The sequence below is a fragment of the Hemiscyllium ocellatum genome, chromosome 34 (genome assembly GCF_020745735.1).
Source record: "Hemiscyllium ocellatum isolate sHemOce1 chromosome 34, sHemOce1.pat.X.cur, whole genome shotgun sequence".
NCBI classification, from domain to species: domain Eukaryota; kingdom Metazoa; phylum Chordata; class Chondrichthyes; order Orectolobiformes; family Hemiscylliidae; genus Hemiscyllium; species Hemiscyllium ocellatum.
Window position 1 is genome coordinate 26,324,177 of NC_083434.1, and position 27,288 is coordinate 26,351,464.

The 27,288-nt window shown below is 40.5% G+C and overlaps 1 protein-coding gene across 3 annotated transcripts in view; it reads right to left on the bottom strand.

Annotated features, from left to right (window-relative positions):
• Positions 1–27,288, bottom strand: part of cep72 (centrosomal protein 72) — a 155,064-nt gene that overhangs the window by 124,801 nt on the left and 2,975 nt on the right. For 2 of the 3 annotated variants that reach the window (XM_060849960.1, XM_060849959.1), the window contains exons 2-3: positions 15,348–15,475; positions 690–882 (exon numbers count right to left, since the gene is read on the bottom strand). In XM_060849960.1, coding sequence (XP_060705943.1) covers positions 690–882; positions 15,348–15,475 — 321 coding nt within the window. Of the gene's footprint in view, positions 1–689; positions 883–15,347; positions 15,476–27,288 lie in introns of those variants that run through there. The other variant, XM_060849961.1, reaches the window with a different exon arrangement.

Consider the following 27,288-nt stretch of genomic DNA (forward strand, 5'->3'; position numbering starts at 1 on the left):
TACAAAGGGCTTGAATGGTCTCCTTTTAGTGCAGTAAAATTCCAAAATCCAAACATTTTACGACTTCAATTACAACAATTTGGCAGTAATTGTTTAACCTCTCGACCCCTTTCATTTTGTACATACAAGCATCACAACACATCAGATATGATTAATAGTCACATGGTTTAAAAGAAAGTCTTTTTTACAGCAAGAAAATAATTGAATTGATATAATCTGTAAAAGAATGAACTTACATGAACACCTTTTCACAACCCAATAAGATCTCAAAGTACTTTGTTGTCAATGAAGTACATTTGGAACTGTTGTCACGTTGATATTGAAGGGAAACATGAAAACCAAATTGCACAGAGCAAGATGTCACAGCCAACAATGTAATAATGACTGAATCACCTATTTTAGTGATATTTGTTAAGGGAGAGATCTAGGCAAGGATCTAGGGAAAACTCATCTGCTTTTCTTCAAATTTTGCAGCAGAATCTCTTATGTCCACCAAGAGGACAGGGCTTTAGTTTAACTATTCAACCAATAATACGCTGTCAATGTGGGTAGGGACAGTATCAGTCTAGATTCTGCACTCAATTGTCTGGAATGGATCTCAAGCTTCAGTGTTGAGGACGCACAGATGATCAGCAGCCAAGAAAGAAACGAATGTGACTGTTGTTACCAAAGCCTAACAAGGTACTTACCTAATCGTCTAAGATTGGGGAGCATGTGCACAACAAAAAGTCGATAGTCTGTTTCATTTTTGGACACAGGATTCAGTCTCAGGTCAAGTTCTTTCAAACAACCCAGATTACGAAGGAGAAAAATCTCTTTCAAACTTGCTATCTTGTTATAATATAGGTTGAGCTTTTCCAGATGAATCAGGTGTTGGATCCCCTGCGTGCACAATATAGAAAGTGAGAGTGCATTAAAATTTTGTCTAATTATTTTAAGTCTTCTCAAATAACTTTTCACTAAAACATTCATTTATGGAAAAATATTCATTTGAAATTATTTTTGGAAACAGAAGGATCTGTCACATTACTAAATGGCTCCGATGAGTTGAAAATCATTCCAACTCTGCAACACTATTATGAGGAAGAAAAGTTCAGTAGCTTGCAATATCCATACAAGGACATTTAAAAATGCAAGTCCAATGTTGCTCTTAAGAGGTATCCTGCTACTCCATAAGGTCAATTGCGACAATTCTCACAGATACGCTGAGCACTGAAATCAATGCATGGTGTGAAGTTGGCTGTTTCCAAATTAGTTTTCCAGGGCAGAAAACAGGCTGATTTATTTGTGAAGTAATGAATGTTTCAAGACATCATAAATGATAATTACTGCAGAAGATTTTTTCTGGCACTAAAAGTGTACAAGTGTAGATACTTGCTTCTTCAGAAGTTAGTGTTAGAGATTTTCTAAACAGCAAATTTTTCCGGACGTTTTCTACATATAATATATAATAAATAAGACCAGCAGTAGACCTCTTGAACCCTCAAGTGTATCCACCTCTCGACAAGATCGAGGTTAATCTCTGCCAGGTCTTAATTCCACATTTGTGCCAGTTCAACATAGCCATCAACACCCTGGTATTTCAAAAATCTACCAATCTCCTCTTTAAATACTTTCAGGCCTCTACCTTCTACAATTTTCTGGAATTCCAGACATAATTACCTTCTGGGAAAAAAGATTCCTTCACATCTGACTTTAAATCAGTGTCCCTTTCACTCTGTACGTATGTCCACCAATTGAAGATGTTCCCCCCAACTGGTAGAAACACCTTCTCAGCATCTACGCTGTCAAGCCCTCTCAGAATGTGGTATGTTTCATTAAGATCACCCCTCATTTTCCCACTTTCTAATAAAGGCCTAACCTGTTTAGCATTTTTGATCTGCCAATCTCTTCATTCCAGTAGCTTAGTGAATTTCTTTTGAACAGCCTCTAATGTTGCTCTCACTCTTAAACCCATAGCTCATTCCTCAATTTGGATTTTGCTTTCCATAAATGGTTTAAATCTAATTTATACTTTTGATTTGAAATCAAAGTGCCTGAGTCATAATTTTTCAATCTGATTTGATCAAGAACCTCTCAGATGCCGGTACAAAGCACCACACTGGATCAGACACTGAATAGAGCAATTTTCAACTAAAAAAACTGCAAATCATAGAACCTTACATTGTGGAAGCTGGCCATTTAGCTCGTCAGTCCATACTGCGCCCTCCAAAGAGTACCTCACCCAGACCCACACCCCTAACCTGTCCCTGAAACCCCATATTTCCTATGGCTAATCCAATTAGCCTGCACTTCCCTGGACACTATGAGCAATTTAGCATGGTCAATCCACCTAACCTGCACATCTTTGGACTGTGGGACTAAACAAAAACATGCAGATACATGGAGAATGTGCAAACTCCATACAGTTGCCTGAGGGTGGAATTGAACCTGGTCCCTGGCATTGTGCCTTTGTTGCAGCTGTCAATGAGTTCAACATGCTCCTTTGCCATTGATTGCAAACTTCAAACTCAAACTTATTGAATGTAATAATAAATTCCTAACATTGATAACCATGCGTTAAATGTGTATGTCTATGGCAGCCTGCATGCACATTAAACAGGGAAAGACGACATGGTGTTTGTTAACAGTTCATTCACTACTGAATTGATTTTTAAACTGGAACTCAGCAGGGTGAATGAAATAATGAGGACAGGGTTATCTTTTCTGGCTTGGAAAAGGCTTGCAACAGATAACAGATTAATTATTGGATTTTTATACCAAAGTGATTGAAAATTCAACACCTTGCGCCCTTAGGGAGGGAATTCCAGGATTTTGACCCAGCAACAGTCAAAGAACAGCAAATACTGTACTTCCATATCAGGACAGTAGGTGGCTTGGTGAGTATCCTATGGGTAGTGATATTCCCATGTATCTGCTGTCCTTGACCTTGATGTCAGGTTTTGGGTATCAGAGCAGTCTCGCCTCAGAATTTGATTCTGGCCCAACCCAAGAGTGAAGTATAAAGCCCACGCCAACCATCCACCACAGTAGTGAAGGAGTATGACACAGTTAAAGGTGCGATCCTATAGATGAGACATAAAGGCCCCCATTTACCCTCTTACGTGGATGCAAATGATCCCATGGCACTATTTTGAAAGAAGGGATAAAATTATCCTAGTGTCCTAGCTAATAGTAAAATTTCCACAAGCATCAGCAAAGAAAAAAATCAGGTCATTATCACAGTTCTTGCAGGACATTGCAAACAAATTGTTTGCCGTATTTCCAATATTATTACATTTCAGAAAGTGCATAATTGGCTGAAACATTCTTTAGGATATCCTGAGGTCATGACACATGAGAGAAAGTAACAACTGCAGATGCTGGAGATCAAAGTCGAAAAGTGCAGCACTGGAAAAGCAAAGCAGGTCAGGCTGCATTTGAGGAGCAAGAGAATCGGCGTTTCGGGCATGAACTCTTCATCAGGAATGTAGGGATGGGAGGGTGGAGAAGGGAGCTGAGAGAAAAATGGGAGGGTGTGGGGGGAAGGTAGCTGGGAAGCCGATAGGTGGATACAGGTGGGAGGTGATAGTGATAGGGCGGAGGGGAGCGTGGTGTGGATGTGGATAGGTGGGAATGAAGATGAACAGGTAGGATAGTTCAACAGGGCAGTGCCAAGTGGGAGGGACAGGAGGTAAGGAAACTTATGAAGTTGGCGTTGATGCCGTGTGGTTGGAGGATCCCAAGGTGGAAGATGAGGCGTTCTTCCTCTAGTTGTTGGGACCCTCCAACCACATGGCATCAACATCAATTTCACCAGTTTCCTGATCTCAAGTCCCCTTATCTCATCCCAGATCCAACCCTCCAACTTGGTACGGCCATCTTGAACTGTTCTACCTGTCCACTTTCTTTCCCATCTCCACCCTCCCCTCCAACCTATTATTAATCACCCCCAGCTGCCTTCCCTTCACCCCCACTCTCACCCCCTATTTATGTCTCAGCCCCCAACTGCCCCACATTCCTGATGAAGGGCTTGCGCCTGAAACATTGACTCTCCTGCTCCTCGGATGCTGCCTGACCTGCTGTGCTTTTCCAGCACCACACGTCATGACATATGCACAATAAATGAAAGTTATTTCATTCTTTCAAGTACTTGATCCAATTTGAGATAGTCTGTACATGCAAGTTCACTTATCCATATATAGATAATGGAGAGTAATCAGCAGGCTTGTCATGGAGTGTAACCTACAATCCTGGTACTTTTTTCAATAAAGTCAATACACTTTTAATTGGAATAAATGGACTGCTATCAACAGAAAGGACCTGGACTAGCTTTATATTTATTCATGAAAGGGCACTGAATCCAAGTGTTGTTAACAACATCACTACCCAAAATGAAGTTAGTTAACGTGACAAAAGTCAAAAGCCAAACCAGAGTCTTTTCCAGTGTATTAGACGAACACAAATATGCACACTTCAGCAACTTCTACTTATTATCCGAAGGGTCAAGCACCTAGTAATGAGAAACTAAGCGGCAGGTAAATATCACAGATATTTGTGATTTTTCTTACAGTCACACCCCAAACCTCCAACAAAATGTGATCTTCACCAAGATGTTAAAAACAAAATTGATGATGATAGTGGGAGTGCAGGTAGGCTGGGAATTTCTATCAGTCTCCTTTGGCAAAAGGAACCTACCTAGTGGCCTCAATTTACACCAGAGGATGCCTAGCTCTTATACCAGGTATTCTCCAACACTGCCATAAACAAGTCTATTTCTCACTTGAAGGAATTCAGTGAATCAGCATTCACTGCAAAAACCAGCAACCGGTTTGACAGGTTCATTATTCTTTGTGAAAATAACAGCCTAATAAGTAGCCTAGTTTTGGCCTTGAGCTATCTGTAAGCACGACCACTGACCCACACTAATGTGCTTATGTGAAGAACTTGCATTTGTTTAGCACCTTTAAGAGGGTAAAACATTCCAAGGCACTTCATAATAGCACAATTGAATTAAACTTGATATTTGGTTGCTTCGGGGATATTAGGACAGGAAAGAAGTGCATTTTAAATGAATTTCTTAAAAGGGAGATCAAAGTGGGGGGTGGGGGATGTTTCTGGATAAAATTCTACAACATCAGCGAGGTATCTGAAGATGCAACAGCCAAAAATCAGGGAACTGCAAAAGTCCAGAATTGAGCTCTTCACGTTTTTTTTAAATAAGCCTTCATCAAATTTATTTTGATAAAAAGGTACTAAGAAAGAATACTGGAACCTCAAATAAAAGCAAAATATTCTCGATGCAGGAAATCTGAAACAAACAAGAAAAATGCTGGAGTAACTCAGCTGGTCAACATCTAGGAGAGAGAAACAGGAGTTAATGCTTCAAGTCTAGCAGGATTTTTCAAAACTGAAACTCATCTGGATATCACCCTAGATATACAGAAAATAGTGTGTTGACCACATAAGATTTGCAATGCTGATTTCTCACTGCTGCACCCCATTGGTGTTATGGCGTTAGGTTTTAATATAAAGTCCTTGCCAAAATCAATTCCGTATTTCTAAACATCACTACAAAGAAATAGTAAGTGAACATGCTTCTAAGGTTGCAAACTGATCTAAATCATTTAGCTATAAACAAAATTAATTCCTTACACCAGTCATTAATGCATCCTTTATTTATTCCCTCTACTGGCAACTGTACTGAAGTAAACGACAGTAGTAATACACTCAACATAACAAGAGATTAAAACAAAAATGTGTCATTACAATCAGCATTAAAGTCTAATAATGCATCCCTTATAAGTTTGTGAATAAATGCCCTGCTTAAATTTTACTTCAATTGAGTTAATACTGGGAACAGGAGAAGGCATCTTTTGCATCAGCATTCCAAAGCTGCAAAAGAGTGAGAAAAACAAGTGCTTCTCCTCAGAATACTATCCAGCTACCCATGCTGTAAACAATGCCTGTCGTAGATGTAATATGAGAAAAGAGAATGAGCTCTGCTGTGATGTCTTTCACAGCCAAATAGCCTGCCAGAATATACTGTGAACAATCACACACAAGGAAATGAAGAGACACTTGAAAGATGAGTTCTGCTGAGACACGCCCTAATTTCATTCAATACTCTTGATAATGCAAAAATTCCTGTTCAAGGTCTTTTCTGCTAATGGAAAACATAGCTAACTAGGCTATTTATTTGTAAAAATTAACAAATGATAACACATTTGCACATTGAGTAATTTGTCAACTTTACAACCAGAGTTCATATGAAAGGGGACAGAGAGCACATTGGTTCCAAGTAAATGTATCAGGAAATGCATTGTGTAATTAGCATATGACAGCAGTTTTTAAACATACTTTATGAAAACACAAGGGCAAAAAGGGGACAGGAGCTGGCTTTGACAAATAGGGTTAAGGAGAATCAAATGGGATTTTATAAATACATTAAGAACAAATGGGTAACAGGGGAGATAACAGGGCCCCTTAAAGATCAGCAAGGCCACTATATATGGAACTGCAGAAGGTGGCAAAGATATTAAACAAGTATTTTGCATCAATGTTTACTGTGGATAAGAATATGGAAGATCGAGAATTTGGGGAAATAAATAGCAACATCTTGGAATATGTCCAGATTACTGAGATGGTGGCGCTGGGCTTCTTAAAACGCATAAACGTAGATAAATTCTCAGGACCTGATCAAGTGAACCCCAGAACTCGGTGGGAAACTAGAGAAGAGATTGCTGGGCCCCTGCTGAGGTATTTGTGCCATTGATCGTCACAAGTGAGGTGCTGGAAGACTGGGTGGCTAATGTAGTACCACTATTTACAAAGGGTGGTAAGGAAAAGCCAGGGATCTATAGACCGATGAGCCGGACATCAGCTGTGGGCAAGTTGTTGGAGGGAATCCTGAGGGACAGGATGAACATGTATTTTGAAAGGCAAGGATTGATTAGGGATAGTCATCATGGATTTGTGTATGGGATATTATGGCTCATGGACTTGATTGGGTTTTTTGTGATAGTAATAAAGAGGATTGATGAGGGCAGAGCGGTGGACCTGGTTAATATAGGCTTCAGTCAAGCATTCGACAAGTTTCCTCATGGTAGACTGATTAACAAGGTTAGATCACGCAGAAGAGGGAGATTAGCTATTTGGCTGTAGAACCGGCTCAAAAGTAGAAGACAGAGTGTAGTGGTGGAGGGTTGCTTTTCAGACTATAGGCCTGTGACCAGTGGTGTGCCACAAGAATTGGTGGTGGGTCCACTGCTTTTCATCATTTATATAAATACTTTGGATGTGAAGATAGGAGGTACGGTTATTACATTTGCAGATGACACCAAAATTGGAGGTGTAGTGAACAGCAAAGGTTACCTCAGAAAACAACAGGACTTTGATCAAATGGGCCAGTGGATCGAGAAGTGGAGTTTAACTTAGATGAATGTAAGCTGCTGCATTTTATAAAGGCAAATTAGAGCTTATCATTTAATGATAAGACCCTGAGGAATGTTGCTGAACAAAGAGACCTTGGAGTGCAGGTTCAGAGTTCCTTGAAAGTAGAGACACAGGATAGTGAAGAAGGGCACTTGGTATGCTTACCTTTATTGGTCAGGGCATTGAGTGTAGGAGTTGGGAGGTCATGTTGTGACTGTAGAGGACATTGATTTGGCCACTTTGTGAATTCTGCGTACAATTCTGGTCTCCCTACTATAAGAAGGATGTTGTGAAACTTGAAAAAATTCAGGAAAGATTTACAAGAATGTTGCCAGAATTGGAGGGTTTGAGCTAGAGGGAGAGGCTGAATAGGTTGGGGCTATTTTCCATGGTGCAACAGAGGCTGAGGAGTGACCTTATTGAGGTTTATACAGTCATGAGGAGCACAGATAGGTTAAGTAGACAAGATCATTTTTCGTAAGGGTGGGGATGTCCAAAACTAGAGGATATAGGTTTAGGGTGAGAGGGGAAAGATTTAAAAGGGAGCTGGGGGCAACTTTTTCACGCAGAGGGTGATGAGTGTGTGGAATGAGCTGCCAAAGGAAATAGTGGAGGCTGGTACAATTACGACATATCAAAGGCTTCTGCATAGTTATATGAATAGGAAGGGCTTAGAAGGGTATGGACCAAATGGAACTAGATTTATTTCGGCTATCTGGTGTGCATGGAGTTGAACCGAAGAGTCTGTTTCCTTGCTGTATATCTCTATCACACTATAAATCACTGAAAGCGGGGAAACATGCAGAGGACTGGAAAATGGCTAATTGCAACACACCTGTTTCAGAAAAGAAGAAGGAGGCAGAAGGCATTAGCCTGACATTGGTTATTAGTAAGATTTTAAGAGTCCATCCTTAAAGATGCAATTACGCAGTACTTGGAAGTACATGGTAAAATAGGGCTGAGTTAGCACTGTTTCATCAAGAGGAGATCAACCTGACCAATGTGTTAGATTTATTTGGATTTCCAGAAGGTCTTTAACAAGGTGCAGCACAGTAGGCTGCTAAATAAGGATAAGAGGCCAAGGTGTTTGGAATAAAGAACCAGCATGGATAGAGGATTGGGCCGACTGACAGGAAACAGAGTTGGGACAAAGCAGTCTTTTTCAGGATGGCAGATGATGAGTGGAGCTCTGCAGGGGTCAGTGTTGGGACCACAACTGTTCACATTATACATTAGCAATCTGGACAAAAGAACTGAGACCATTGCTGCTAATTTTGCAGATGACACAAACTTAAGTGGAGGGACAGGTCATGTTGAGGAAGCAGTGAGGCTGTAGAAGGACTTGGACAAGCCAGGAGTGGCAGATGGAATATAATGTGGGGGAAGTGCAAGGTTATGCACTTTGATAGAAAGAAGAGGCTTAGATTATTTTCTAACTGGGGAAAAGCTTAGAAATCCGAAGTGCAAAGGACTTAAGAACCCTCGTTCAGGATTCAATAAAGGAGGTTCAGCTGGCAGTTAGGAAAGCAAATAGAATGTGAGGATTCATTTTGACAGGGCTAGAATACAAAAGTAGGGATGGATTGCTGAGGCTGTATAAGGTTCTGTTCAGTTTGCATTTGGAATATTGTGAACAGTGAATGCTGATCTTGGAGATGGTTCAGAGGAAATTCACAAATTTGATACTGGGAATAATGAGCATGTCATATAAAGGAGCGGTTGAGGACTCTAGTTCTGTAGTCAAATGAGATTAGAAGGATATGGGGAATCTCATTGAAACTAACAGAATACTGAGAAGCCTGAATAGAGTGGAATGTGGAGAAGAAGTTTCCTTTAGTATGAGAGACTTGGACCAGAGGGCACAGCCTCGGAGTGAAGACACAATCTTTAGGACGGAGATGGGAAGAATTTTTTTAGCCAGAAAGCAATGAATCTGTGGAATCCAGTGCCACAGAAAGCTATGGAAGTCAAGTCATCAACTCTTTTCAAACAGATAAGTTCTTGATTAATAAAGGGATCAAAGGTTACAGAGAGAAAGCAGGAGAATGAGGTTGGGAAACATATCAGTCATGATTGAATAATTGAATCAAGACCTGTGCAAACTAAACATCGTGATTAATTTTCTACTGCGACGTTCAAGAAAAATTGCCTTGTCCCTGCTTCCACCCCAGTTGAGATTAGTCAACACTGCATGGACAGGGTCCAACGAAATACATACGGATTGAACTTGGGCTTCTCAAGCTGTACTGCTGAATGGTCACAATAGGCCATGTTTTTAACCATGCACTTTCAGGGAAGCATTTTGCTAACTTTAATCATCTCAAGTGAAATTAGTCCTTACTTGATGAATAGAGGTTCTCATTTTCACAGTGATATGAGCCTTCTCTAGCAAGGTAGTAGCTTATCTCCTGATCCAAGCCCAAAACGCTGTCACAAGGCGACCATCAAGTTTTCTTCAATTACCTGGATAAGTAGCTCACCAGCACAACAATGATTTACTGCCCATTCTGGTTGACCTGAGAAGCTGGTGGTGGGCTTCTTTTTGACCTACCACAGTACTTTGACACAACTGAGTGACTCTATGGGCCATTTTAGCATATAGTTAAAAGTCAATTGCAGAGATAGGCCAGACAGGATAAAAACAATATATTTCCTTCCTTAAAGGATGGTTATGAACTTGCTGGGTTTTTAAGACAATTGGACAGATCTGATCATAGTACTTAATTTCATTACTTTTTTAAGGAAACTTCAAACTCTCAAAAAGCCATGGGAAAATCAGAACTCCCTCACCAAATTATTTACCTAGTATCGCAACCACGGTATGAGGAAACCTCACATTTCACTCAATTTCACAACTTGGCATTTAGTGCCAATGAGGCTGTAAGCAAAGCTGAAGATGAGTCAAGGATCTACAGCTCCATCTGGACACTTCCAGCACAGTAAATAAAACAAAACTGAGATACCAGCATTCCTGCTTGCTTGCTGAAAGGATTTCTAACATCAGCTGAGCTGGGAGCAAAATTTTGCACACAAGGGCAAACAACAGTACAATAAGTGTTTTAAATAAGGGGGAGAAAATAGTAATGTAGTGGTAGTAGAGGAGAACATTTTCTCTGCGGTCACGAGTGGGAGCCCCAAATGCTGTGTTGCCTACCTAGGCACCAGGGGTAAGGGGAAAGGAAATTGGGAGAGGGAGGGGAGGGAACCAGTAAGTCAGCATCAACATTGGAGCCAACGATTTTAACTGGACGAGAAAGAAGATTCTGATGAACAGTTAGGAGCTAAATTAGAAAGCTAAACCTCCAAGATAACAGTCTCAGAGTTACTACCTGTGCCTTGGACAAACTGGAATATGGTAAATAAAGTCAAGGAATTGAGTATGTGGTTCAGAGACTGGTGAGAGTGGAATAGGTTTCAGTTTGTGGGGCACTGACAGCAGTTGGAATAGAAGGGAGCAGTTCTTCACTTTAACCATGTGGAATGAGTATCCTGGCAAATTGATAGCAAAGGCTCTAGATAAGGGCTTTAAACAGTGGGGTGGGCAACTGGATGAAGGAAAATGTAGGCTTACAAAGCAAAAGCAAATTGCAGCATTACAGGGCAGGTACTGATACCCAAAATGGGACAGCAAGTGAATGAGTATACAAACATTGGGGACTCCTGTGGTGCAGTACCCACAAGCTTTAAACCAGGAATGCCGGTTCAAGTCCTACTTGATCCAGGAATGTGCAAAAACACTAAACAGGTTGATTTGAAAATATCTATAAACAGTGAAAAACAAAAGTAAACAGAATCGAAGGGGGAAAAACAATTGTAAAAAGGCAACATAGTTGGCTCTTCACTTGAATGCACTTCAGATTTGGAACAAAATAAATAAATTAATGGCACAAATACAGGTTATCGGGGATGATCTTATTGCCATCACAGAGCCGATTGTTACAAAAGAAAGCTGGGAACAAAACAAAACAAAGAAAAATGTGAGGTGCTGCATTTTGGGAAAGCAAATCTTAACAAAACTTATATACTTAATGTAAGGTCCTAGGGAGTGTTGCTGAACAAAGAGACCTTGGAGTGCAGGTTCATAGCTTCTTGAAAGTGGAGTCGCAGGTAGATAGGATAGTGAAGGCGGCATTTGGTATGCTTTCCTTTATTGGTCAGAGTATTGAGTACAGGAGTTGGGAGGTTATGTTAGAGCTACACAGGACATTGGTTAGGCCACCTATCGGAAGGATGTTGTGAAACTTCAACGGGTTCAGAAAAGATTTACAAGGATGTTTCCAGGGTTGGAGGATTTGAGCTATGAGGAGAGGTTGAAAAGGCTGGGGCTGTTTTCCTTGGAGCATCAGAGGCTGAGGGGTGACATTATAGAGATTGGAAAAATCATGAGGGGCATGGATAGGATGAATAGAAAAAGTCTTTTGCCTCCTGGGGTGAGGGAGTCCAGAACTAGAGGGCATAGGTTTAGGGTGAGAGAGGAAAGATATAAGAGAGACCTAAGGGGCACCATTTTCACACAGAGGTTGGTACGTGTATGAAATGAGCCACCAGAGGAAATGGTGGAGGCTAGTACAATTGCAACATTTAAAAGGCATCTGGCTAGGTATATGAATAGGAAGGGTTTGGAGGGATATGGGCCGGGTGCTGGCAGGTGGGACTAGATTGAGTTGGGAGATCTGGTCGGCATGGGCAAGTTGGATTGAAAGGTCTGTTTCCATGTTGTACATCTCTATGACTCTAAATGAAGAAGGAACAAGGAAGTAGCTGCTACAAGGACAAAATGAACAACTGGAACAAAAACATAGGTTGATGCGTTTGCAGAGCAGGAAGTGTACAATATGACAACATTCGGAAACTATGAGCTATTGAAATTTACTACCTGTAAACTAAAATAGTCCACAAATTATTCAATTGTTCCACAGTATTTTGTGCTGATTCTGCACCCAACCCCATTTTTTTCTCCAGCTGATTTTAAAGTCTTAAAGAAACATAATTGTTTAGGCACAACAGTCAGTTTCACTTTGATATTGAAGCACATTGATTCTTCACCTCCAAGCATATATCTTGAACAGCCTTTCCACACCAAAAGCTGTCAAGGTGGATCAGAAACTGAACATAACTTCCAACAAAGATCTTTGCAAGTCAACAGAAATCCTAATAGATATCATCACCATACTCCTGTACTGCTGAGAGACCTGGATCACATCTCTCTTTGTATTATTTTTTAAATTATTATGTGGGCCCAGATAAATATACCTTGAATGTTACACAAAGGACACTTCATTGTGGAAAAGAGAAAGGCAGAGTGCAATAGCAACAGAATTTAGACTAAGTCATTCAGTCAGGAGGACTTTGAGGGAAAGTTTAAAAATGTTGGCAAAGTTCCCTGAAAAAATCCATTTCAAAGGACTGGAGACAATGTCTGCATGGCTGAAAAGTATTTTTGACAGGTCCTGTTCTCAGAACCCTCAAATGGTCAACATTACAGGGAAGGACAAAGAAATCACTTCTAAGATACTCTGAAGCTCTCCTTGACAAGCAGCATTAATATTAATGACTGAGGTGAATTTGCAAACACTTGAACAGAACAGTGACAACTTGATTATCAAGCTGCAACATGTTTTGAGTCAAAACCAGTTCATGATGAGGTAGAGCGGCAGGAGAGAAGGAAAGAAACAGAAGCAAATCCTGAACTCGGGATCCCACTAATACAGGACATGTCTTGTCCTAGATGCCCATAAATCTCCAGATCAAAAATTAATTGTTGGCATAAACATTTGACTGTGCAAGCATTTATCCCTTCAAGCATGCCTACCATTCAATATAAATCATGCTGACTGTCCAATTCAGTACCCTGCTCCTATTTTCTCCCCATCCCCTTTGAATCCTTTAGTCATAAAGGACAGCACGGTGGCTTAGTGGTTAGTACTGCTGCCTCACAGTGCCAGGGGCCCGGGTTCAAGTCCCACCTCGGGTAACTGTCTGTGTGGAGTTTGTACATTCTCCCTGTGTCTGCGTGGGTTTCCGCTGTGTGCTTCAGTTTCCTCCCATAGTCCAAAGATGTGCAGGTCAGGTGAATTGGCCATGCTGTGTTAGGTGTGATAGTCAGGGGTAAATGTAGGGTAGGAGAATGGGTCTGGGTGGGGGTCAGTGTGGACTTGTTGGGCCGAAGGGCCTGTTTCCATCCTTTTGATGATCTAATCATAAGAATGATTGTGTGGAATGGTAGTGTGGACCAATGTTGGCAGAATTCAAACCTCCACAAGGATACCCCCAACTGATTTCCAAACCATCCCACTCTGATACAACTATAGAAACTCTTTGAAGACGTAAGAAATTCTCTTGATTGAATCTGCAGCTCATGCAGGTAGCCTAAAAAGAAGAGTTTTCCAAAAAAATGTTTCAGAAAGGAGGGAGGCAGAAGACAGGAAACTGCAGGCCGGTTAGTCTGACCTTAGGAATTGCTGAGATTTTAGAGTTCATTATTGAAGATGAGATTGCAGAGTATTTGGAAGTGTCAGGCAAAATAGGGCGAAGTCAGCACGGTTTTGTCAACGGGCGGTCATGCTTGACAAATCTGCTAGAATTCATTGATGAAGTAATGTGCTAAATTAGGAAAAGGAGAGCCAGTGGATGTGACTACTTGGACTTCCAGAATGCCTTTGACAAGGTGACGCAAAGAAGGCTACTAAATAAGATACAACCCATGATGTTCAAGGCAAGGTACCATAATAGATAGAGTACTGGCTTACTGACAGAAGACAGAGATCAGGAATAAAACTGGTCTTTCTCAGGATAGCAGTCAGTGACAACTATTCATGTTATACAATAACGAACTAGACAAAGAATCTGAGAGGATTGTTGCCATATTTGCAGGTGGCACATATGCAAGTGGAAGAACAGGTAAGGCTGAGGAAGATGGGAGGCTGCAGAAGGCCCTGGTCAGGCTTAGAAAGTGAGCAAAGAAATGGTAGATGAATACTGCGTGGGAAAGTGCATGTTTATGCACTTTGGTAGGAAGAATAATAGTATGAACTATTTTCTAAATGAGGGAAGGCTTCAGATTTGGGAGTCCTAGTTCAGGATTCTCTTAAGATTAACATACCAGTCCAATAGGCAGTTAGGAAGGCAAATACAATGTCAGCATTTATTTCAAATGAGCTAGAATACAGAAGCAAAGATATACAGCTGAGACTCTCAAGCTCTGGTCAGACCACACTTGGACTTTTATGAGCAGTTTTGGACCCACATCTAAGGAAGTATGCACTAGCTCTGGAGGGAGTCCAAAAGAGGTTTACAAGAATGATCTCGATGAAGGGCTTTTCATATGAGAATCAGTTAAGAAGTATGAGTCTGTACACAATGGAATTTAGAAGGATGAGGGGAAATCTAATTGAAACTTACAGAATACTGACAGGCCTGGATAGAGTGGACATGGAGAGACTATGACCCAAGAGCACAACCTTAGAGTGAAGGGAAGACTCATTAGAACTAAGATGAGGAGGAATGTCTTTAATCAGAAGATGATTCATCGATGGAATCCAATGCTACAGAAGGGAGTGAAGGCTAAGTCATTAAATGTATTTTAAGACAGTGAGATAGAGGGATCAAGGGTTAAAGGTAGAAGGCAGGAGAATGGGTTCAGAAATGTATCAGCCATGATCAGAGCAAACTTGATGGGCTGAAATGATCTGCTCCTTTTTCTTATGGTCTTAAATAGTTTTTAGAACTACAATAAACAACATAAACAAATTTTCATGAATACCATACTGTAATAAATACTTCACTAAAGTAATTCCACTGACCACATGCATTTATGTCGATTGTAGAAGGTCCTTAATGCAATGTCTGCATCACTGAACTGAATACAATATTTAACAGCAATACTACAAAGCAAAATGGGCTAGAGATTGACAAAAAACAAGTATGAAACTGACCTCTAATGTAACAAGAGAATTACGAGATAGGTCTAGTGTCTTAAGACGGGTGAAATTTTTCAGGGACTTTCCAAGATGTGTGATCTTTTCTTCATAACTTCCTGGAAGAAACAAAGAACGTACATCCGCTGGAAGACAAAAAACAAAATCAATTTTTATTGTATACACAAACTGAATTGAGACAATTCATCGGAAGTCAATTATGACATTCACTTTGATGCTTCCACTTAGTAAAGAAATTGGAGCAACATGCTAAATAATTTCTACTTATTCCACATGCAACTGTTATGCTGCTTTGAAAAAGCTTTCCTTCCCCATTAGCCAAAAAAAAACCCCATAGCCTCACATTCCACTTTTCCAGATGATCCGTGCAAGGAAACAGACACCACAAGCACCCTCAGCACCCCATTGTTCACATATGACCCTTCACATTAAACAAGAGGGGTGGTTCACTTGCAGAAGGCCACACAGCCAAGCCCACCTAATTTATGTTCCACATTTATTGATGCTCCAGGACAGATCACTGGTTAGCCAGAGGTAAGAACAGCATTGATTTTTGCCATTCCATGGTACCAATTCTGATTGTTGTCCCAAAATCATCTTGATCAATAGATTCCATACGGTGTTCTACAATTCAGATTCTGTATTCTGATTTGTGCAAACAATTTTTTCTCCTGTAGCAGATGATCATACGTTGTACTTAAGATGTCCCAAATGTAGCATGGATGCCCTGACTTTCCAGCTTGAGATATCCAAGCATTCTATTTGCGATTTGGCTTCCTAAATTTGCAGCACTACGTTCTTTTGATTGATGTAAAGGTTTCAATGCTGGTCCAACACATTTCGAATGCTGTTCCCAAACCGATAAACCAACTCTAAATCCCCAAATACTTGACACACAAATCATAAAAGAGGTGAATCCACCTCAGTGCAAATCAATAAATTATCGGAAGAAGGGAGATTGGAGCATAGGGACAAATGACACAATTTAGTGTAGAGTTAGCACTATAGTTTGAGAGTCCAACAGCTCAGGCAGAGTGAAGCCAAAAATGCAAAGAAAATTAGGAGATGATAGACTGAACTTGACATACTGCAAAGATAACAAATGTTTCACATGGAAAAAAAGATTTGGTAAGATTCATTTCCAAAGAACTTAAAATGCATATGTCCATTTTTTTATTTGAACCACTGCTCATACACTCATTGGAGCGTACTACCTCAATAGCAAAATCAACCCCCATGGCAAGGATGCAGTCTCAATGAACTGATGCTTGAGTCACATGGTCAGAATGGTTACCCTCAATACTCCTTCTAGAATGCATACCAGAACAGCAACCTGGAAGATACCATGCAGATTACTCACAAATTGGTCTATTAAACATAATACAGCCACACAATAACATTCTAAAGGTCCTGGCATTGAAATGAATTGGTCATATACAAAGTTAAATGGGTACATTGACAAAAACAGAAATTGCTGGAAAACTCAGCAGATTTGAGAGAAGCTGTGGAGAGAAAGCAGAGTTAATATTTCAAGTTCAGTGACCCTTTTTCAGAACTGATAATAGCAAGGAAAATGTGGAATTCATGCTAATGACAGTTGGGGGAAAAGGAGTGAATGGATAGGTGGAAATGGCGCTGAGAGTCAGAGAAAGAAAAATACGTAGACAAAGGGATAGTTGATCATAAGTCAGGGAGGAAGGAAAAATTAATATGGGAATAAATCAGTGGTGTAAGTGGGTTGGCTGTGCTGAAAGCAGCCTGTGTCATAACAGGAACTGCAGCGTGGGGTTCAAAGGACATGGAAGGAGATGCTTACATTCTAAAATTATTGAGCTCAGTACTGAGTTCTGAAGACTGCAGAGTATCCAAGTAGAAAATGAAAGTTGGCCTTCCAGCTTGCATTGAGCCTCACTGGTGCATCATAGCAGGTCTGAGACAGAAATGTTGGCTAGGGAACACAATGCTGTGTTATAAGCAGCAGACAAATTGAATCTCGGGGACATTTCTGTAGCTGGAATGTAGGTGTTTCGCAAAGCGGTCATCCAGTCTACACTGCGTCTCCCCAGTGTAGAGAAAACCACATTGTGAGCAGTGAACACAATAGACTAGATTGAGTGAAGAGCAGGTAAATCACTGCTTCACCTGGAAGGTGTGTCTGCAGCCTTAGATAACAAGGGGGTACAAGGTAAATGGGAAAGTCTAGCACCTTTTGCAATGGCATGGGAAGGCGCCATGGGGATGTGGGAAAATGTTGGGAGTTGAGGAGGACCAGTCCCTGCAATGTGCTAACAATGGAGGGGAGGGGAGCGTGTGTTTGACAGTGGCAACCCCCTGGAGCTGGCAAAAATGGTGACTTATGATCCTTTGAATGTGTACAGAGGTGAGATGCAAAGAGAGTACCAGGAGGACCATATCTATATTTTGGGACAGAGGAAAAGGGTTGAGGCCTAAAGTGCAGGGACTGGGTTAGACACAAATAAAGATTCTGTCAACAGGGAGGCGATGGTCTAGTTGTGTTAATCCAGAGACCCAGTTAATGTTTGGGGACCTGGGTTCAAATTCCACCATGACAGATGTAGAATTTGATTTCAAGAAAAATCTCAAATTAAGAATCTAATGATTAGCCTGAATCCATTGTCAATTGTTGTAAAAACCCATCTGGTTCATTAATATCCTTTAAGGAAGGAAACTGCCATCCTTACCTGATCTGGCCTGCATGTGACTCCAGATGCACAAGTTAGACTCTTAACTGGCCTCTGGGTAGTTAGAGATGGGCAATGAATGCTTGGCCTAGCCAACAACACTTTCCTCCCATGAATGAATTGTAAAAACCAGGGTGGATGTAAAAGGTGTGCAACTCCGAGGCCACCCAACCCTACATAGGGTGGAATCATCAGAACAGATGCAATGCAAATGGAGAAACTGGGAAAATGGAAGAGAATCTTTACAGGAAGCAAGGTGAGACAATGTATACTCCAGCTAACTTTGGGAGTCGATGGGTTTGTAGAGGATATTTGTGGCCAGTCTATCCCCAGAAATAGAAACAGACATGTCAAGGAGGGAAGGGGAGGAATCTGGAATGGACCAGGTGAAGGTGAGAGCATGGGGAGGAGGGAGGAGGAATTAGAAGCAAAATTGATCCCTTTTTTTTCCCAAATCTAAACGAGAGGGAAACAGAAGTGGTGTTATTGATGTACCAGAGAAAGAGTTGTACAGAGGGACCCAAGTAGAATTGGAACAAGGAATGTCCACCACAAAGAGACTGGCACAACTGGGGTTCATGCAGGTACCCATGGCCATACTTTTGATCTGAAGAACCTAAGAGGAGGTAAAGGAGAAATTGTTCAAACAGAAAGCGAGCGCAGCCAGGAGGATGGTGGATGGGGAAAGTTCAAGCTTCTTCCCAGTAAGCAGAAGAGAGCTCTATGACCATCCTGATGGGGATGGACGTGAAAAGGGATTGCTCATCCAAGGCGGAAAGGAGTAAGGAGAAAGGATACTTTTTAATTTTAACTAAGGCTGTGACAATTAACCATTTTAACTGTCAAGATGCACTGGACACAGAATGGGCTATCATCACTAACAGCAGTGAACATTTACATAACACCTACAAGGAAGCAAAATGCTCCAAGTACTTCAAAATAATTTTATCAAGCAAAGTACAATACCAAGCTATGCAAAGATGATATTAGGACATATGGTGTCAAAGAAGTATGTTTTAAGAACCATCTTAATGTAAGGACTTGTAGAAAGGCAGATAGATTTAGGCTGAAAATGTGTTGCTGGTTAAAGCACAGCAGGTTAGGTAGCATCCAAGGAACAGCAAATTCGACGTTTCGGGCCAGAGCCCTTCATCAGGAATGAGGAGAAGGTGCCAGGCAGGCTAAGATAAAAGGTAGGGAGGAGGGACTTGGGGGAGGGGCGATGGAGGTCAAGGTGAGGGTGATAGGCCGGAGTGGGGTGGGGGCGGAGAGGTCAGGAAGAGGATTGCAGGTTAGGAGGGCGGTGCTGAGTTCAAGGGAATCGACTGAGACAAGGTGGGGGGAGGGGAAATGAGGAAACTGGAGAAATCTGAGTTCATATCAGATAGATTTAGGGACAGGATCCCATAGGCTAATTTGTGGACAGCTGTAGCACAACCACCAATGGTGGAGCAATGAAAACTGAATGAACGTGAGGCCAGATTTGGAGGAGAGGGGAGTTTTCAGAGGGTTGCAAGACAGACGAAGTTACCAAGCTAGAGAAGGGCATATACTACAATTGATGTAAAACACCTTCCTGAAAGAACATACATTTTGCACTAGAACCCACTAAGTAGTGGTTAGCAAGCAACAGAAGCAAGAACAGATTGAACCCCAAAATAAACTTTGAATATTATTAAAAACAAATAAAAGCTCAACACGTTTTACGGTTCTTTATATTAACATTGGATTATTCAGATAAGGTGAAATGTTTATTTCAAAAGCACAGTTCCACCCATAGCATCAAACTTGTTCCAATTATTTGAGGGTTTTTGCCATCCCAACCCACCCAGAGGCTCAGGTCAAGTAATGATGACCCATAGAATTTGTTTTACATCTTTGTTGTGAATTGTCACTCTGTTCTTGGAACCTATGCCAACCAGGTCCTACTAAAGATGTTCTTACTTATGACTATTTAAAAGGTTTAGTATGCAAATTACTATTTCCGAATATTCTTTGTTTAATTCCATTCACAAAGTTTGATAAGGTGAAAATCAAAAGGTTGAAAACTACTAAAAAGATTATTAGAGGTGCAAAGAATTGCTGTAATATTGCATCTTAGTTGCAGTTAAGTGAAAGTTAGATAAAGTAAGGAGATGCAAACTAGCTTTAAAACTGATAGAAAGCAATCGAGAGTGACTACATCTGCAACAACATATCCCAAGAACAATCAGCGACTTTACAATAACCAAGCCAAAAGACTAATTGGACTTTAACTAAATCTCCAGGCAACAATGCTATTTATTCCAGACTGCTGAGAAATTAGGAATGAATTTCGACAGTACTAGCATTCATTAGAAGGGATTTAGTCAAGATTGGCATGTTATCAGAAGACTGACAGTATGTTTAATATCTGCTATGATCAAGAAAGACAAAACAAACATGCAACTATATTAGTCGTATCTTCTTTTCATATAAAGCCCATTTAATGAAACTAATTAGGAGTAAACATGATCAACACCTGAACAGACATCAGACAGCATGGATTAACAAGTGGTCAATGCGACATAACAAATTTCAACTGCTCTGAGCAAGTGACTACTCAATGAACAGTTATCAGCTCTGTGATGTAAAGTGCAATGGGGAAAGGCCACTGTCAAAGGCCCCTCAGCCATTGTATGCTGACAGGGTAGAAACAAGAAAAATCCCTTGTGCTTTATGCTTGGCATACAATGAACAGTGAATATTGACAGTAATTCTAAATGTAATAAATAATATTCACAATTAGAAGAAATAGTCTGCCTTTGTCATCATTACATAGTCATGCAATTTACTTTAATGCACATTAATGTACATAAAGTACATTCCTGGAAAATATAGTCTCTTTCTAAAGGATTTTTGATCAATGTTCCGTATAGATAAATTCAAAGTGTGGCAGTTCAGAGGAAAGGGATGGAAAATAAACAAATTGATTGGAAGAAAGGTGAATACTTGCAGAAGTTACACAAACGTACCATTGGAGGACTAGGAGTACCTCAGAGTTCAACACTAATTCATTTAAAAAAGAAAATAACAATTTATATTTAATGTAGCCCGTTTAACATAATTAAACATCACAAAGAACATCACAAAAGTATAATTAGACAAAAATTGGCAATGATTCAACACAGACCAAAAGTGTATCCAAAATAGTGGGTTTTAATAAATATCTTGAAGAATCCTAGATTCAGAGCTCAGTAGGAGGATCATAGAATTTTCATACAATACAAAAGGAAGGGCATTCAAATAGAAGAGGTAACTAAGAAATTACACTAAGAGACGTATAAGATAACAAATTAAAGTCATGAGACTGAATGCGCACAAGTATAAAAGGCTCAGATTTTCCCATGACAGAGACAAGTTCCATTGTGGTGAAAACTCACCAAAATTATGAAGTCTCACCATTAACACATTGATTCACTAAGGCAGGTGATCAAACAAATGATCAGCTGTCCCCATTTAAATCGCATTTTGGTTTCCTTGTTGTCTGGAACCTGGAATGTACTCAGCAGGTTTGTTTCAGTAAACTTATTTTAGGATAGCTAGACAACTGCGGTACTCCCATGGATATGGGTCTAGAACACCTTGGGTTGGGGGTTCCCTCACATTTTTTGGGGAACAGTGATTTAAGTGCTTCTGGTGGAGGGGAACGTGCGTGGATTAGATACCCTTTGAAATTGTTAGCTAAATATAAGAAATCGCCTGTAAAGTGCATGAACCCACTGGAAACTGTCAAAGATTTGTCCAGAAACTTCGAATACAAAATGATTTTTCATAAGAAATTAGCTGAAAGACATTCAGTATATTGAATGCTCATTAATGGGTTTTATTTTAAAACGGTGCACAGATTTATTGATGTCAGCATCTTCCATTTAATAAATTCAATAGGGAAATTGAGAAATTAAGAGTGTGCAACACTCTATGACACTGAGGCAATGAGTATTGGTAAGCTTGAGGATAGGGTTGCATGAAGCAATGGAAAATGAGCTCCTTGGTGCATAATTGCCAGCATAAATCCATTGGCCCAAGTTACCTATTTCTATTCTGAAGATGCAAGGCAACACTCTGACTTCCAAGTCAAGCCTTTTTCAAACCTCGCAAACTCAACCGAGGAAAGACCAGATTTTATTTTGGGATGGTAGAATTTTTTATGGCTCCCAGATTTTGAAGCCCAATTACACCATATCAAACTCCTTCACCAGGACATCCCATCTAATTCACTTTCCAGAGAAAAAAGCTTTAGCCTGTGCAGTATTTCCAAATAGTTATAAAATCTCAGCCTTGATATTATCTTTATAAATTTGCTGTATTTAAACTAATGTCTCTACCACTCTTTCATAACATGTTGACCAGAACCGAGCAGAGTATTCAAGCAAGGTGTGGTGAAATCAATTTCTACATTATTTTGATCTGTTTCAAATCAGACTCTTGAAAGTTTTGAACTAATTTTCTCTTTATAAAGTTGTTTTATTCATCTACAGCACTATTTTTCACGATAGTTACAAGTTCTCCTCCAACTCAAGATTGATTAACCAGTGTATTTATTTAACAGATGCAAATTCCCAAAGCCAAGGGATAACTTTCTCGTTTGCTAAGTTTAAAGGTGATTAGTCCAGCACTCAGTCTATAGATAAGATGATACTCAGTAATGTATAGCATTGTTGCATGTCTCTGTAAGTGTATGACAGGTTAATATTAAAGCTCAAGACAAAAAAAAAAGCCTCAGATGCTGGAATCCAAGGTAGACAAGCAGGAAGCTGGAAGAACACAGCAAGCCAGACAGCAGCAGGAGATGGAGAAGTCAATCTCAGGTGCAACCCTTCACAGCTCCAGCAGTGGAGGCTGACTACACAGGAGACCTGGCCTATGCCAGACCTATGTAGCAAAGATCACTCACATCATGGTAATTCAAAGCTTACCATTCAACAGACAAGATTTGTCACAAGCAAACTATTAATGACCTCAATATTTCCCATCCTTAATCCAGACAGGTCTGCTGGCAGATCTTGCTCAGATTGCTCCACATACAGCAGAGATGGAAGACATATAGCAGGTGAGTTGAAGAGGTCATAATTTGATAATGGAGTGGTATCACAAGCTGCAGACGGTGCCTGGGTCAGATGTTTGTAGGACAGGTAGCCAGGGAAGTGCTGTTGAGCAAAGAGTTCTAGTTATGATGTATTATATTCAACTAGTGTGTCAGATTATCTTTACCAGACAAATATTCTGCTACAGACTATGAAAGGGCGAGTATGAAAATCCACAGTTGAAGTCCAGAATGCAGTGGGAACATAGCCATGCAGATCAGCAAGTTTGGTTACAAGGTTGTTTCTTATTCTGAACTTGGCTGTTGTTTTGTTCAGCTGTACTTGGAAGGACCAAATCATATGTAGAATCTCTCCTATTTACATTGGGTTGGGATGATACTTTCGTCTCTCGTCGACCACAGCACTGGCATTATGGAGGTGGAATACACTAGGTATGGTTTTCAATGAAGTCAGCTTGAGATGCCATGTACTGCAAACTTGTAACTTCTTCTTTAAGGACTTGATCCAGAATGCAGAAGGATGGAACGGAGATAACAACAGATGTCATTAGTATAGATGAACTTGCAAGACAAGTTTGTTGTCAGCTAATCTAGATAGAGACTGAACAGGGTTGGTGTTAGCAGTCAGTTCAGTGGTAGTCAATTAGCAAATCTTCTTGTTCTCCTCTTTGCCCAAAGTGGACTCAATAGCCTACTGGTAACAGTATTTCAGCAATTGTCCTGACCCAGATTGGAAACATTATTGGCCTGCTTCTGAAGCTGCCAACATGCCACATGGTAGCGTAGGCAGCTGTACATTGGTAAAGCGCCTATCTTCATGTTCTTTTAAGCACTTTTTGATGACAAGCAGTACAATTTAGATTAGATTAGATTCCCTACCGTGTGGAAACAGGCCCTTCAGCCCAACTAGCCCACATCGACCCTCCGAAGGGTAATCCACCCAGTTCCATTTCCCTCTGACTAATGCACCTATCACTACTGGCAATTTAGCATGGCCAATTCACCTGACCTGCACATCTTTTGGACTGTGGGAGGAAAGCCATGTAGACATGGGGAAAATGTGCAAACTCCATACAGTCGCCCGAGGCTGGAATTGAACCTGGGACTCTGCTGTGAGGCAGCAGTGCTAACGACTGAGCCACCGTGCCACCCAATTTGATTGCATATGCTATGCCACTTACAGAAACTGATTTGATTTATATTAAGAACTGTCGGTACTTCCAGAGACATGGATCCTCAAGTACTGGATGACCTCTTTGTCCGTCCTACCAAAATATACCACCTCACATTTCTCTATTTTAAATTTAATTTCCTAAATAATCAACAATTTGGCAAATTTGTGTTAACAGGTACTTTGTACTTTATCACAATGCTGCATTTTGGGAAAGCAAATCTTAGCAGGACTTATACATTTAATAGTAATATCCTAGGGAGTGTTGCTGAACAAAGAGATCTTGGATTGCAGGTTCATAGCTCCTTGAAAGTGGAGTCACAGGTAAATAGGATAGTGAAGAGGCATTTAGTTTGCTTTCCTTTATTGGTCAGCGTATTGAGTACAGGAGTCGGGAGGTCGCGTTGCGGCTGTACAGGACATTGGTGAGGCCACCTGTGGAATATTGCGTGCAATTCTGGTCTCCTTCCATACTGGATCAGCATGAATGAGATGGATCAAAGGGTCGGTTTCTGTGCTATACATTTCTCTGACTAGCTCCTTCATATTAACAATCCCTATAACATGGCATCAGCCATAAACTTAGTCGGTGCACTTCTGATGACAAATAATTACTGTAAATTGCGAAGAACAACAATCCCTGCATCAATAAATTTGAACAACAGAATGCATTTGTCAGTTTGAGCAGCTATCCTTAGCCCTTATCAGTTTGAATTTTCAGCCAGCTTGCAATTAATTATGGCACTGATCTCCTGAATCCATATGCTCTGATTTTAGCCATGAGTTGAATATATGGTTCCTTATTAGGAATCTGTTCAAAGTTAAATGTAGCACATTATTTTTTCGATTCTGTAGCTACAGAATAACAGGTCATTTAAAAAAGAAGATGCAAAGTGATGACTTCTCAGAGGGTAGTAAATGTCTGGAAGTCTCTACCCAATAGAACTGTGCTGGCAAAATCACTCTCAAACTATTTAAAGAGGGGGTAGAAAGATTTTTCAAAATAGTGGAGTTGAGGGCTATAGTGAACTGCTATGAAAGAGGAGTTAAGGCCTAAAGCCACAATCTTGTTGAATTACAGGGCAGGCTTGAGGGAGTGAATAACCTACTCCTCCTATTTCTTATGCTTTAACTCCTTCTGTTATAGTGTCATAGAGATGTACAACACAGAAACAGACCCTTCGGTCTAACCCATCCATGCCGACCAGATATCCCAACCCAATCTAGTCCCACCTGCCAGCACCTGGCCCCTATCCCTCCAAACCCTTCCTATTCATATACCCATCCAAATGCCTCTTAAATGTTGCAATTGTACCAGCCTCCACCACTTCCTCTGGCAGCTCATTTCATGCACGTACCACCCTCTGCGTGAAAAAGTTGCCCCATATGGTCTCTTTTATATCTTTCCCCTCGCACCCTAAACCTATGCCCTCTAGTTCTTGACTCCCCAACCCCAGGGAAAAGACTTTGCCTATTTATCCTATCCATGCCCCTCATAATTTTGTAAACCTCTATAAGGTCACCCCTCAGCCTCCGATTCTCCAGGGAAAACAGTCCCAGCCTGTTCAGCCTCTCCCTATAACTCAAATCCTCCAACCCAGGCAACATCCTTGTAAATCTTTTCTGAACCCTTTCAAAGTTTGTTACTTAAAATAATTCAGTAAATGCAATCAGACGCGATCTTCACATTTAAAATCAATGTTGAGTATAAAACTTCAGTTGCTAATTTTTTTAGTTAACCCAGTAAAGATTCCATTATCTTTCATATAAACATAGATCAAGGAGCAGCCATTTAACCCTTTGAATAATGAAACAGATTCATTGAGGTTACGGCTGAGCTGCAACATAAAGCTGATTCAACCCTTCCATCAGATCTCCTAATATCTACGAATGACTGAAGTCTATAAATCAAGACTATCAAGTCTTTCAGTTAACAATTAGCCTAGCATCAACTGTCATAGAATCCCTATAGTGCAGAAAGAGACCATTCAGTTTATTGAATCTATTTTGACCCTCCAAACAACATGCCACCCAAACCCAACTCCCCAACCTATTGTAGCATTTACCATGCCTCATCCTCAGTGTCCAGGGATGTGCAGTCTGTAGGGCAATTTACCACAGCCAATCCACTTAATCTGCATATCTTTGGACCATGGGCGAAAACCATAGCACCTGACCATTGGGAGAAAACTCAAAACTTAAGTCACATGCAGAAGACTTTCCAAATTTCACTCCCGAACAGTCCAGCTCTAATTTTTAGGCAATGTCCCAGTTTTACATTCCAGTCAAACAGGAATAGTTTGTTTATCCTAAACAAAATCAGAAATTTCTGGAAAAACTCAGCATGTCTGACAGCATCTGTGGAGAGAAAGAAAAGCTAACATTTCAGGTCCTGTGACCCTTATTCAGAACTAATTGTAGTTGGAAAAGATTTTTATAGATGCTAGAAAAAGTGAGGGAAGGGGCAAGTCCTAAAATTAGTGAACTCTATATCGAGTCCAAAAGGTTGAGAGTTTCAAGTTCTAAGGAAAACAAAGCACTGTTCTTCAGAGCACTCTAGCAGTCCCAAGACAATGATCTTGGCCAGGAAGCATGGTGGTGTTGAAACAGCAGCCAACCTGAAGTTCATGTACATTTTTGCAAACAGAACATAGGTGTTCTGCAAAGATGTCATTCAATCTGTACTTCATCCCCCCAGTGTACAGGAACCATATTGTGGTCTTTTTATAGCTACAAATCAGTTGTAGAGAAGGATCAGTGGAATCAAAACATTAACTCTGCTTTCTATGCACAGATGGTGCCAGAGCTACTGAGATTTTGCAATAATTCCCGATTTTGTTTCCGATTTCCAACTTCCACAGTTGTTTGGTTTTTAGCTTGTTTACACAATTCGATTTCCAAAACATCATAAAACTTTGACTGAAATCACTCCTAAACATTCTAAATTCCAAGAAATACAACCATTCCTTTGTGCAATCTGTCCTTATATTAACTTTAGAA